Consider the following 14458-nt stretch of genomic DNA (forward strand, 5'->3'; position numbering starts at 1 on the left):
ATTGAGCCTGGCACAAAGAGTTATCATTAGGAGGAATGGCATGAAATGAAAATAAAAAAGGGAAAGCTGGTACCCAAATTAGAAAAGATTTTCTGAGGAGAGACACAGTGGTAAGGCTGGGAGGTCTAATCTCAGAGGCGTCCTTAAGAGAAAGGACTGAGTATTAACAATGCCTGGATGGAGCAGTTAGAGAACCTACTATGGCCATCTCTTAGGGTCCCTTGCTTCTAAGTGTGGCAGATGCGAGGGGATCATAGTCCTAGTTGGTGAAAGCAGCATCAGGGCCTGCTCCCAGGGCTGCAGAGAGCGCTGGGAGAAACAGGCTAATCCAATTAATCAATGTTCACCAATCGCGTCCAGGGCTGGGCATCGTCACCTTGGTCTGTATGACAGTAGATGGTCCTGGGGGCTTCTGAGCCCTTTGCTCTGCCATTGACTTGGGGAACACCTTGGTCTAGAACCTGGCTGCTCATTGCCGGGGGAAATGGGACCATGACCCCTGGTCCCCTCCCGCTGGGCCACCCACCCCTTCCTTACTCATGGGTAAAGGGGGCATCCGGAGGCTAGCCAACAAGCCTTCCTGTCGGAGGTGCTGTCCCCGCTGAGCTGGCGGGTGGGCATGCACGTGTCCCCCTGCCACTCCCCAGAGGTCCTGGGGCCTTGTCGCGTGAAGAGGAGCCAAGGGCCCCGTGTGGCGGGCACAGCGCGGCTCCGGTCCAGCTGCCCTGGCCACCTGCAGCTCGGGCCTGGCGGCGCGGGGTTCCAGCCCCTCGCCAGACTGTCTCTGCTCCCCGCATTCCTGGTGGCGGCCCAGCTCTGTGTGACCCCGGCTGCTAATATTCTTGGGTTCGTTCAGACTACCCAGCTGGCTCCGCTCAGGGCTTCCTGGCCTTGTTAAAACCAAAATGCCGTCTTTTACAACCCGGCTCTTGCCATCAAGTTCATCGAGCAGCCGCGTTTTACAAGCGCGATGGCCCCTTTGGTGAGCTCTTCCTGGGGGGGGCGTGGGGGGGCATGGGTGGGCAGCCTGGGCTTCGGCGGGGTCTGGCCTGGGCTATGTTATTTCTTAATGATAGTTAAAAAGAAAAAAATGAAGTTCAAAGGTGAGTGACCCTCCAAGAGGCAAGATTAAATGGGTTGATTTGGGAATCGTTCAACCCTGGAGGCATTGCTAGGGAACATAATCTATTTTGAGTTTTTCTTCCCGAGCCAAAGTTGGTTATGGTGTGGGAATAACCTTTTCATTTTGTCTCTCCCTTTCTCCATGCGGCAACGATATTCGCAGCGAGGAATATACTGGTCGTGTAAACGACCCTTCAAAAAAGCACATAAAGGTATTATATGCAGTCACATGTGTCTCCCTCCAAATGGGGACGTTCATAGGGACACATAGAGATATCTTTCACACCGTGTATGTCAAAAAAGCCAATTTAGAATTTGGCAGAGCAGCCCTGCCTGAGGAGTAGAAAAGCTTGGCTTAGGGCTTGACAAACAATCCCATAAAACCCACACTTGCTTTTATTGAATGGTGATGCATGAAAGACCCAGGGTGGCCAACTTGAAGAGGAGCCAACATTCACAGTATTGTCCATAAAGGGTGGCAGCAAAGTTTCTTTTTGCTGAAATTCAATCTATTCCTAGAAAAAAAAATTGCTTCCAATACTGCTTGGCTGGACTTCACTCTTGTGCTTCTTTCTTCTGTAATATCGTTTAAGTTCCTTTAATGTCCAAGATGCAACATCTTTTACATTTGGTCTTCCTGCCTCCAACCTCACCCCCTCCAGTTCAGCCTCCACAAGGCTGGCTGCCAGAGTAATCTTTTAAAAATGCAAATCAAATCTGTCGCTCTCCTACTTAAAGCCCTTCAGTGGCTCCCCATTGCCTGCTAAAGTTCAAATTCCTTAACTTAGCAGACAGGCTCCTCAGCCATCTGTCCATGCTGCCTTTTAAAGCCGTGTCACTCAGTTTCCCATCCCTGTGCACCCTACCCTCCAGCTATTTCAAACTATCAGGCCATAATCTGCAAGCCTCGTGCATTTGCACATACGATTCCAGTCCACCTGGAGTGCCCGGGGACATGAGTGGCTCAGTGACAGCTTCTGCTGCACAGGGCAAGGGGGACAGAAGACTGGTGTGGAGGGGAGTGCAGGTAGTACTTCTGACCAGGGTATTCGGAAAGGGCCTCTTGAGAAGGGGCCTGAGCAAAGGCGGAAGAAGATGAGAGAGTGAGTCATGCAGATACCTAAGGAAGGAGCATTCCAGGCAGAGAGAACAGCAAATGCAAAGGGCCTGAGGTGGGAAAGCGCCTAGTACCCGTTCACACTGGTGATTGAAAAAGGAAATGTCCTCGATGCTGCTGTCATGTTTATGTCCAGGGCTGAAGAAGTGATCCTCATCCTCACGGCCCTCTGAGGGGTGTTTAACCCACATCTGACCTGTAATATTCCCAACAGCAATTTATTTTATCAGTCCTTCCCCCATTCTTCCTTTACAAACAGCCCCACAGATGTCATATATGGATTGTCTCTCAAGCATTTGGGTAAAATTGGGAATTAAGGGATCACACCTTCCTCCCTAAACACACCTCGTTTTTATTGTGGCAACATACATATAACATGTAGTATTTTAACTATTTTTAAGTGTACGGTTCTGGGGCATCAAGTCCCCTCACACTGTCAGTTAGTCATCACCACCATCCAGAACGTCCTCATCCTGCCCAACCAAAATGCTGCCCGGTTAAACACTACCTGTGCCCACTTTCCCCTCTGCCACAGCGACCACCGTTCTGCTCTCTGTCTATCCCAGGAACGTCACAGAAGGGGAATCATAATGATGTTTTGTGGATGGGCTTTTGCAACTGGCTTATTTCACCTACTGCACCTACTGTGCACCTACTGTGATGTCTTTAAGGTTTATCCATTTAGCATGTGTTGAAATTTCCTTCCTTTTAATGGATGAATGATATTCATATGTAATATAGACGTATGTATGTACATACGAATACATGCATGCATACACACACACACACACACACACCACGTTTTGTTCATCTGTGTATCATTTATGAACCTTCACAATATTGTCTGTCTGAAGGGTAGCGTGAATGCTGCTGATGTGAACATGGGCATACAGACACCTGCTCTCACTTCTTTTTTTTCCCCCTCTTCTTTAAAGGTACTTTTTTGAACAGGAACTCATTTTGGCTGCCTGGGGCTGACCTTCTCCCTTCCCACCTGCTTTGCTTTATTATCTTGATTGATGGCCAACACTCCTCTTTAGCTCAACCCTCCACTGCTAGGAATTTAGAGGCTTGAATAATTCACACAGAAGTAACAGGGTGATGACTTTCCTCATGTCACTCCTCAGGAAGTCACTAATGCTGCTGGAAATAGAGACCAAGGATTTCCCCAGGGCCAGGTGTTCCGATCTTCGGAGGGTGGCCCCCCCAGAGGCCAAGGACTATAGGGGACGGGCAGTGTTCTTCCTGGAGGAGAGTCAGTGGCACATCCTGGTCAGGGCTCCTGGGCATCTCTTTGAAGGGCCTTGTGTGGTGGCTATAGCAGAACCTAGATGAAGACAAGGCCATGGTGTTGGGGGGCCCTGGGCCAGCCCATTTCATTCAGTGGCTATAGACTGTACCTGTTCCTACTTCTTGGGCAGCTGGCCTAAATAGCCCTTGAAGCTGAACAAAAAAAGATGCAAAAGAAATTTATATTTTAAAAAGAGTGCTTTCAAAATAGAGGAGGCCCAGATAGGAGGGAGAATGGAATCAATAAGAATGAGCACTCACAGGGGAGTCAGCCAGGTACCGGTGAAGATGAGGGTCTTGTTGGCCGTGGGCTTTGTCCAGTCTATCCAAATTCTGTGAGCCTCAGTTTCTCTGTTTGCAAGTGGGCAGAGTCTCATTGTTGGGATTAAGTGAGAAAACGTATGACTAACCCTATTTGCATGTTAGCATTATAATCACCTGGAATACTTTTAAAAAAAGATTTGTTTATTTATTTGAGAGAGAGAGAGAGAGAGAGAGAGAGAGGGAGAGCATGTGTGGAGTGGAGGGGCAGAGGGAGAGTGAGAGAGCTCAAGTACTCTTCACTGAGACTGGAGTCCATCAAGGGGCTTGATCTCATGACCCTGAGATCACTGCCTGAGCCGGAACAAAAATCAGTCGCTCTACCAACTGCAACACTCAGACACCCCTCACCTGGGCACTATCCCCAGAGAGCCCCAATGTAGTTGGGGGCATCTGTAGTGTTTACAAAGCTCCCCAGGACACCTTAATATGCAGTCAAGGTGGCAAATCACTGGCCTAGCATGTAGGAGATTCTCTGTGAATGTGGTGTCTCCTCAGTTCTCTGCTCTCCCTTCATGCTTGCAAACACCCCATAAAACATGTGCCATCCTTCACAAGGCATGGCCTTGGGATCAGCCACTGTGATTTGTTTCCCGGCCCTAGGACAGGGTGCTGGTCACTGAGCATATGAGAGCCTTAGTTTCCTCGAATAGTAAAATGGGATTAAGAATAGAGTCCGCCTCAGTTTTCCACAACCATCAGAAGAGATAACTTAGCACGTGGCCTGATGATAGAAAGCACTCTGGAGACGCCGGCTCTTCCAGTGAATGTGGTGAGAAGTAGCGTGTCCTCTGCACTGCAGCCAGCCCTCCTCACCGCCCCCAGAGCCACCGAGGCTTCTCTGCCCGCCCGGGCTGTCCAGTTCCAGCTCTCCTGCTGAGCCACGTTCCTGGGAGATGCCTGGTGAGAACTTGGGATCAGACTGAGTCAGAGGTATTTGCAGACTTGACTCACCAGGTCTTAAAACCAGAAGACTGCCCTGTGGGTCTCATGACGTTCCTGGAAAATAAAAGAAGTGAATATTATTGGGTTGAGTTCATCAGACACTCACCCTCCCTTTTGTGTGTCGGGTGTTCTGAGAGGAGCAAGCAGCAAGCCTGCCAAGTCTGAACCATCAAAGGAAAGGCCCGGCTGCAACGCTGAGGGATCTTTCTTCTGCAGACAGGTTTCATCCTCTTCCCACAGACTTCTGTTTCTCTGGCTCCCTGCGGCTACCCCCCGTTTCTCCTCCCTCTGGGCTCCTGGGAAAATGTTCCCAAGGGCTGCCTCTGGTGAGGTGTGTCAGAACTGAGCTATGCTGGAGGGCTGGGTGTGGGCTGGGAAGGGCCATCTGGACTCCAGAGAACAAGAGAGGGGAAGTTCTTCTGAAGGGAGAATTTCTGGAAACTGACACTGAAACAACAGCCAGGTAGGGAACCCATTTCTCTGATGCCTCCTTTATCCCTGAAGATAGTAAACCCTGACATTTCCACATTCCAGCTGACTCTAGAGCTGCTGCTTTAGCAAAAGCCACTGGCATTTTGTAATTTCTCGCCTGCAGCTGCAAAATCCTAACTGGTCTTCTGCTCCTGCTGTGTGAACTCCCTGCCCAACAAAGCCAGGTAAACTTTTCAAAGTACAAAACTATCACACACACACACACACACACACACACACACACACACCCTTATGCTTAAAACTTTCCCAAAGCTTTCCGTTGCTCTTAGGATAATGGCAAACTCCTAAACAAGTTTAACAAGACCATGTGTATCAGGATTTGGCATGGTTGTGAATGATAGAAAACCCAGTTTAAAGGAGTTTGAACAGATAAGATTTTCTTTTCTCATACAAAATGTTTGTGGTAGAACCAGCTAGGATTGGCATGGCAATTCTCCAAAGTTATCAAGGACCCAGTGCTCTTGCTCCATCATCTATAGCAGACGGTTTCCACCTCGTGGTCCAAGAGGGCTGCTTGAGCACCAGCCATTGCAACCAAATCCCAGGCAGAGGAAGGAAGAATTGCACAGAGCACTTCTACTGGCATCTTTCTGCCCAGCATTTAGTTACTAACTGCAGTTAATTGGAAGAGAGGCTGGAAAATGTAATCTTTATTGTGGTTAGGGACTGAAAAAGGAGAAAGAGAAAAATGGATGTTGGGCAACACTGGCAGTATATACCGTACACTACATCTCCTGACCCCTACTTTCTTCTTGAGCATCATCTCACTTTCTGCTTCATTCCCCTACCTATCTGCATTCCTGTCACACGGGTTTTGTCTAGGAGTCCCACATATTTGCAGAACTTCCTCCTGCCACAGTCTCTTGCTCAGACTTCTAACCTTTCTCCTCTTCTAATTTGACTACTCATCCTCTAGAACTCCGGTCAAGGAGCATTTCCTCAGGGAATCTTCCTCGATTATGTCAATCCTCCTATTAAGATGCTTATAGCATGTTGATGGTATCATTGTTGCAATTACACTTATGTATGTAATCATTTGATTATTTTCTGCCCCCACAATGAGGTCAGGGTTTAGGTCTGGCTTTGCACAGCATAGAGCATTCTGCTGGACATACTGTAGGTACTCAATAAATATTTGCTGAATGAATTAATGAATAAATTTAGCTATTATCTCATACAAAATTAAAGAGGCTAAGACTCAGCAAAAGATTTTCCTAGGCAAGCGGTGGTGGTGGGTGGCCAGGAGGCCTGGGAGGATGCAGTAGAGCCAGGAGAGAGTCCTAAATGATTCAGATTGAGTAGCCTTTAGGGTGTGGCAGAGAGAAGACTGACCTGGCTCTCAGGGGACCGGTGTTCTGGTCCTGATTCAGGCACCAATGGCTGCACGGCACCTGGAGACAGTGACAAGTGGTCAGATGCTGGATATACTTTAAAGGCAGATTGGCTGTGGGGGGTGATGGAAAGAGGTAAGTCAAGGGTTAGCCCTGGGAGTTTGGCTGAGCAAAAACGATTTTCATAGGCAGATGGTAGTGGGTAGCCAGGAGGGCTGAGGGGATGCAGGAGAGCAGGGGAGAGTCTGAAAGGACGGAGGACTTCCCCTAAGAAGGGGAAGCCAGTGAGAGGAGCAGGGTTTGGGGAGATGAAATGAAGGGTTTATTTGCAAATGAATGGCAGGTTCCCACAGGCAGCTCCACACTTCATCTCTCTGGCTGGAGGCTGGGCATCCCCAGAGCAAGGGTAGCTCCAGGCTGGTGGATATAATTGGTGATGATGGGAATGCCAAAGGGGTGTAAAACATATTCAAAAAAGGGTCAGGGGGCACCTGGGTAGCTTGGCTGGTCAAGGGTCTGCCTTTGGCTCAGGCCATGATTCTGTGTCCTGGGATGGAGTCCCAAATCAGGCTCCCTCCTCATCAGGGAGTCTATTTCTCCCTCTCCCTCTGTCGCCACCCCTACCCCCGTGCTCTCTCTCTCACTCTGCACTCTCTCTCTCAAATAAATAAAATCTTAAAAAAAAAAAAAAGGGTCAGCCTTTCAAAGTGGATAGTTGCCAGCCAAGAAGTGATTCAGTCTGACCCAGCAATAAGATTGAAAAGAAAGTGGTCAGAAGACCTTGACCCCACAGGCTTGATAGGAAGCAGTCACTTTCTTCTAAAGGCCAGTGACCAGTGAGAGGGAAGGCATATCCTTCCCTGCATGGTCACTGCAGACACCTTTGAAAATGCAGAAAACGATAATCCTATCACATGTCCAACATCTTCATGTACTTCCTCCCAATCTTTGTTTTACACATTTTTCTATCAGCAGTTGAACTCATCCACAAAACACAGTTTGGCAATTTCCTTTCTCACTGAACAGTAAGCACATGTTTCTAAATTGCTTCCTGGGGAGATTATACTGACCTACTCTACTGCAAACAGTGTATTTAGTATGCCTCTCTCCTGGCAATTTTTGCAAATTTTACAAGTGAAAAATAGCAATTTATTATTCCTAATTCCTAATTATTTCAGTTCATAATTCATTGTTATTTGAATTTGTGATTCTTTCACGTCTAGAGAGAATGAGCACGTCTCAAATGCTTATTAGTTCCATACCTATTTTTGAAATATATTTCAATATATATATTTTCCATACATGTATTTTTCAATATATTTTAATTCAGAATTCATTAATCTGCAATTCTTTCATTTCTAGAGAGAATGGAAACTTTTCAAATGCTTATTAGTTATATTTTTTTTTTCAAAACTAACTTTTACAAAGTTATTTCTAAGATGGCAAATAGGGACCAGAATCACCAAAATTTAGTTAAAACTCACCTTTCCCACCTCTAGGAGCAGCATCTGCCCCAAGCAGTTGTATGTATGAGGAAGATGGGGGTGGCAATGGGGAGAGGAAGAAGAGCCATGACGGAAAGTTTGGACTCAGTGGTTGGTGACCCTGGTTCCCAAGTCAGCCTCCAGCACACCTTTAGAAGGGTGAGGCTCCAAGTTTTCTGAGCAAACCAGTGCTAACTAAATAGATGGCAACGTTTGCTGTGCAGCTTTTTGGGGTTGCTGCCACAATCTGATCCACCAGATGGGTTTTAGCATCCACTGGCAGGCAAACTGGGAGCCAGTGGCCCAGGTAGGGACTGTATCTGGTTTGGCTGTGTCTCCAGAGCCCAGCAGGGCACCCGGCATGTGGTCCACCCTCGGTAGGCATTTGTTCTGTGACTGAATGATGGGAAGACTGAGGAGTTGCTAGGAGAGTGGAGACCGTGGCCCTCTGTGTTTTCCGTTCTGTTCTCTGGTGTGTCACTAAACATCAAGTCCTTTACTCACACAGGTCTCCGTCTCTATACCTTCTGAAGTCAATCCAAACAATAGCAAACATTCCTTCTAACTCTGAAATCCTTTGAAAATAACCTAAGCTTTTTTTTGCTTTTCTTTTTGAAAAGTGTCCTCTTCTATGAAACAAAAGAAAAATATTGACCTCCCACGAGGTTGCCAGATAAAATATGGGACTTTCAGTTACACCCGAATACCAGATAAACAAGGTATACTTTTTAAATTTATTTAAAAATTTTTTTTTATTGGAGTTCAATTTGCCAACATATAGCATAACATCCAGTCCTCATCCCGCCAAGTGCCCCCCTCAGTGCCCATCACCCAGTCACCCCCCAACCCCCACCCACTTCCCCTTCCACTACCCCTTGTTCATTTCCCAGAGTTAGGTGTCTCTCATGTTTTGTCACCCTCACTGATATTTTCACTCATTTTCTTTCCTTTCCCCTTTATTCCCTTCCACTATTTTTTATATTCCCCAAACGAATGAGACCATATAGTGTTTGTCCTTCTCCGATTGACTTACTTCACTCAGCATAATACCCTCCAGGTCCCTCCACGTCAAAGCAAATGGTGGGTATTTGTCGTTTCTAATTGCTGAGTAATATTCCATTGTATACATAGACCACATCTTCTCTATCCATTCATCTTTCGATGGACACCGAGGCTCCTTCCACAGTTTGGCTATTGTGGACATTGCTGCTAGAAACATCGGGGTGCAGGTGTCCCGGCATTACATTGCATCTGTATCTTTGGGGTAAATCTCCTGCAGTGCAATTGCTGGGTCATAGGGCAGGTCTATTTTTAACTCTTTGAGGAACCTCCACACAGTTTTCCAGAGTGGCTGCACCAGTTCACATTCCCACCAACAGTGCAAGAGGGTTCCCCTTTCTCCACATCCTCTCCAACATTTGTTGTTTCCTTTCTTGTTAATTTTCCCCATTCTCACGGTGTGAGGTGGTATCTCATTGTGGTTGTGATTTGTATTTCCCTGATGGCCAGTGATGCGGAGCATTTTCTCATGTGCTTGTTGGCCATGTCTATGTCTTCCTCTGTGAGATTTCTCTTCATGTCCTTTGCCATTTCATGATTAAGATTGTTTGTTTCTTTACTGTTGAGTTTAATAAGTTCTTTATAGATCTTGGATACTAGCCCTTTATCTGATACGTCATTTGCAAATATCTTCTCCCATTCTGTAGGTTGCCTTTTAGTTTTGTTGACAGTTTCTTTTGCTGTGCAGAAGCTTCTTATCTTGAGGAAGTCTCAATAATTCATTTTTGCTTTTGTTTCTCTTGCCTTCATGGATGTATCTTGCAAGAAGTTGCTGTGGCCAAGTTCAAAAAGGGTGTTGCCTGTGTTCTCCTCTAGGATTTTGGTGGAATCTTATCTCGCATTTAGATTTTCCATCCATTTTGAGTTTATCTTTGTGTATGGTGTAAGAGAGTGGTCTAGTTTCATTCTTCTGCACGTGGCTGTCCAATTTTCCTAGCACCATTTATTGAAGAGACTATCTTTTTTCCAGTGGATAGTCGTTCCTGCTTTGTCGAATATTAGATGACCATACATTTCAGGGTCCACTTCTGGGTTCTCTATTCTGTTCCATTGATCTATGTGTCTGTTTTTGTGCCAGTACCACACTGTCTTGATGACCCCAGCTTTGTAGTACAACCTGAAATCTGGCATTGTGATGCCCCCAGCTATGGTTTTCTTTTTTAATATTCCCCTGGCTATTTGGGGTCTTTTCTGATCCCACACAAATCTTAAGATAATTTGTTCCAACTCTCTGAAGAAAGTCCATGGTATTTTGATAGGGATTGCATTAAATGTGTAAATTGCCCTGGGTAGCATTGACATTTTCACAATGTTAATTCTTCCAATCCATGAGCATGGAATATTTTTCCATGATACCTTTTTTTTAGTATGTCTCAAATAATGCATGACTCTGTAAAAATTGAAGCACTGAATGATTAAACAACATTCAGCTGGATCAGTTTATTGCATTTGGACTTGTGTTTCTGGACTGATGATGATTATGTGGCGTTCACTCAACAAGTACCTACTGAGTATCTGTTAGATGCCAGACATTATTTAGGCCCTGGTGACACAGCAGAGAATGAAATAAAGCAGTGTCTCTGTTTTCATAGGACTTATATCCTCATAGACCAAATAATAATAATAATAATAAAACACCATAAAATATCACATGCTCATAGAGCTCAGAAGACTAATAAAGCAGGATAAGGGTCTGAGACCATGTGAGGGGGTGAAGGAGAGAATTAGGCAGTCTGCTGAACTTGACCTTCTGTACTCAACAGCCCCTAACCTCCACCAAGAGTTGTGTTTATAACAATAGGACCCTGATATTATTTCATAGCAATCAATGAAGCTGTATAAAAATGATGTTATCGATTCAAAGGCACGTGTCCACATCAGGGATAAAATGATCAGTTGCAGGGATGGGAGAGACCTATAAATCATTTAGTGCAGATCTTAGCTGAGCTGGAGCTGCAACCAAGTTTCCTGACAGCTGGGAGAAAGTTTAGGAAGGTAGTATACTTGTTAAAAAGATGCTTCTGTTTTCAATTCCATTTGCCAGTCAGGGTGGATTGAGTCCTGACAACTCGATGTGTTTCTGAACTTTTAGCTGAAATGACAGTGAACAGGTTTTCCTCTTGAAGAAGTCTTTATACCTTCCAAAGCCGGCACTCTTAGGTTCAAGGCCGGGCTGGGGACCATCACACTAACTGCTTGCTGGAAAGAACACTTCTCTTATTCTTTTGCCAGCAGAGAGATGGCTGGAATCAGCATCATTACCATTACCATCTTTATGATCCTATCCAGGCTTCCAGGTTGTTCCTCTACCCAGCTACTCAAGTGTCTATGGTTACATGAATCTTATGTTTTATTGCGAAGCTGGAGATTTGGTCCACACCTTTGCTAGGCGAGGTGTGGTTCTCAGGCCAGTGGCATCCACATCACCTGGGAGCTGGCTAGAAATGCAGAGTCTCAGACCCCATCCCTGACCTGCTGAGTCACAGTCTCAGGCCTCAGAGACTTGGTTCCAGTAAGGCTCAGAGCTGCTCCCAGGGTGAGCGCCGACCATCTACCGAAAGGCAGCAAAACAGGGTGGCTGAGACTGCTGAGTTAAGGTCTTTTGCACTGACTGGATCCTTTGCTGTGAACTTGGTAAACCTCCTTACCATACCCAGTCACAGAGCTGCCGCCCACTTTCTACGTCAAGGGATTAGGAGCAAACTAACAAAGGTAGGTTGATCAAGTGCTTCCGGGGCTTTGAGTGCAGCCCACCGTGACCTCAGAGCAATGCTTGCAGTTGAAGAGTTTTTTTTTTTTTTTTTTTAATGATAGTCTCACTCACACACACACACACACACACACACACACACACACACACACACACCGAGAGAGAGACAGAGACACAGGCAGAGGGAGAAGCGGGCTCCATGCACCGGGGGCCCGACGTGGGATTCGATCCCGGGTCTCCAGGATCACGCCCTGGGTCAAAGGCAGGCGCCAAACCGCTTCGCCACCCAGGGGTCCCGCAGTTGAAGAGTTTCGAAAGCTGATCAGCTTTGGAAAGGTCCTGGGGTAGGGTGGGGTTGGCGGTGGGGGTGGGTCACTGGGCCCAACCTTCTTCTACAGATGAGGACATGAAACCAAGTCCCCAAAGCAGAGGGGGTGTTGGGACTGGCCCAAAGTTCCACGGCATTTTCTGGCAGAGTGACAGTCCATGCTAAGGTCACCTGGCTCCTGGCCCCAAACTCTTTCAACTGCCTCCTGAGAGCCTGGCTTTGAGACTGGGACAGTCGGTGAGGGAGGCCGCCTGTTCAGCACACTTCTGCTCCTGAGAACAGTGGGGAGGGGCCCTCCTGTCCACCTTCCCCCACTGCCCTGGGCCTGAACGCCTCCACGGAGGCTGCCACTCTGCCCCAGTCCTCGGTGTCTTCAGGGAGGGCCACCTCCCGAGGCCTCAGCGGAGGGCCTGACCCTCCCGCTGCCTTGCTGGACTCCATGCTCCCGCCTCAGCGTCCTGGGCCCAGCCCCCACACCCTTGCCGCTTTGTTCTTGGTCCATCAACTGCTGGCACGACCCACCCTTCGGGGCCAGAGGGCAAGTCTGGGGGTAGCAGGGTGCCCCCTTTCTCCAGAAGTGCCCCCAGTGCCCGGGCACGGTGCTGGCCTCCAGCGGACCCTGCGCACCTGCCGAGTGACCCCCCCTGTCTTCCTCCGCAGATTCCGAGCCCAGCACCCTGGACTCCCAGTCCTCCACCACCCTGTTCCTGTCCTCCGAGGAGCCGGGCCCGTCCACCGCCGCGCTGCCGTCCCCGTCCTCGTCCTGCGAGCCCCAGGCCTTCTCCCCGGGCGCCGCGGGGCTGCCGGCGCTGCTGCCACCGCCCCCCGCGCCCGCCGCGCCCCCCGCGGCCCCCGGCCCCGGCCCCGGCCCCGGCCCCGGCCCCGGGCGCGCGGGCCCCTACTCCGCGGCCGGCTCCTCCCCGGAGGCCGCCCCGCGCCTCGCCGACTGGCTGCCCTGCGGCCCCGCCACCACCCCTCCCTGCGGCGGCGGGGACGAGCGGCGGGAGCGGCCGGCGGCGCCCGGCCCGGGGCCCGAGGGGGGCCGCCCCCTGCGCCCCGGCGCGGCGGGCAGGGAGGAGGGCGCCGAGGCCCCGGGAGCATCCCCGCCGCCCGCCGCGCGCGCCAGCCTGGAAGCCAGCGTCGGGGACATCCTGCTGGAGCTGCGGACCATGAACGGCCACCTGGGCGTCATAGCGAGGGCGCTCACCCGGCTGGCCTCGACCCTGGGGCCTCCGCCGCAGCCCCTGCCGGAGGCCCGCGATGCCGACTGAGCAACCGCGCCGCCGCCGCCCGCGCAGCTCCGCGCCGCGGGGCCCCGGCCCCCGCCTGCCCCCAGCAGCCCCGCAAAGCCAGCAGAAGCCAGGAGGCCGCCGCTCTGCCTGCGGGAAGGGACCTCCCCTGACGTCTCGGTGTGAAATGATGCTGCGGGTCACACTCTGGGGGGGGGGGGCATCACCGCTGCCCACTCCCCAGCGCTGTCCTGGACCCTCAGAGGGCCTTCTCTTTGTTCTGGAAAGGCCTTACCCCGCTGGCAAGGAAAGTGCCCCCGGACGGTGGTGAGCCCCGGGGCGAGATGCTCAGAGAACCCTCCTTTCACACCCCACATCTGTGACTCCTGACCGGGGTGGAGGAGGGAAGGCGAGCCGGCTCCGGCTCAACCCTCTGACTTGTCCGTGGTGTCTCGCATCTCTGGTGATGTTTACATATTTCTTTTTTAAAAATATTTTTGGATAGTTAAATTTATTTTTTTCTCATTATAATATGACCACATTGCAAGAAGTTTGGAAAATAGAGAAGTGAAAAAAACCTGATGTATTTGGAGAAGGGGGTATTTAAGTCTTTCTTACGAATAAGAAAGAATTTGCGTAATAAACAAAACTCTTATGTGTGCTTTCTGGATGTTGGCCTCACTCAGATCCACTTCTTCCTTTGCCTGGGCCCCTGTTCCTGGTTACTTGTTGTGCAGTCCTTTGGATCTTATTTCAACTTTTCTCATGCTTGTGAAGAATAGGCTTCTCGGATTCTCGTGAGTCTTTTGTAAAATTCCCAGATCTCCCTAAATTTGGTAAATGCACCCCTTTCCTCTGGATTGGAGCAGAAACTGAGTCACAGAGTGACTGGACATTATGAAGGAAACCAGCATCCCTGGCCCAATAACATCACCCTCTCCAGTTGTGACCACCAAAAATATCTCCGGACTTTGCCAGTGTCCCCTGATTGGGACCTAGATGGAATTTCAGAAATCTGGAATAATCTATG

General features: G+C 49.1%; 1 protein-coding gene across 2 annotated transcripts in view; it reads left to right on the forward strand.

The window, feature by feature from the left end:
- The window catches only part of RUNX2 (RUNX family transcription factor 2), a 225452-nt gene extending 211354 nt beyond the window's left edge, over positions 1-14098 (forward strand). For both annotated transcript variants that reach the window (XM_072733143.1, XM_072733162.1), the window contains one exon: positions 12860-14098. In XM_072733143.1, the coding sequence (XP_072589244.1) occupies positions 12860-13470 (611 nt within the window). In that variant the 3' untranslated portion in view covers positions 13471-14098. The remainder of the gene's footprint in view (positions 1-12859) is intronic.
- The last annotated feature ends 360 nt before the right edge of the window (positions 14099-14458 follow it).

Source organism: Vulpes vulpes, chromosome 1 (genome assembly GCF_048418805.1).
Source record: "Vulpes vulpes isolate BD-2025 chromosome 1, VulVul3, whole genome shotgun sequence".
NCBI classification, from domain to species: Eukaryota; Metazoa; Chordata; class Mammalia; order Carnivora; family Canidae; genus Vulpes; species Vulpes vulpes.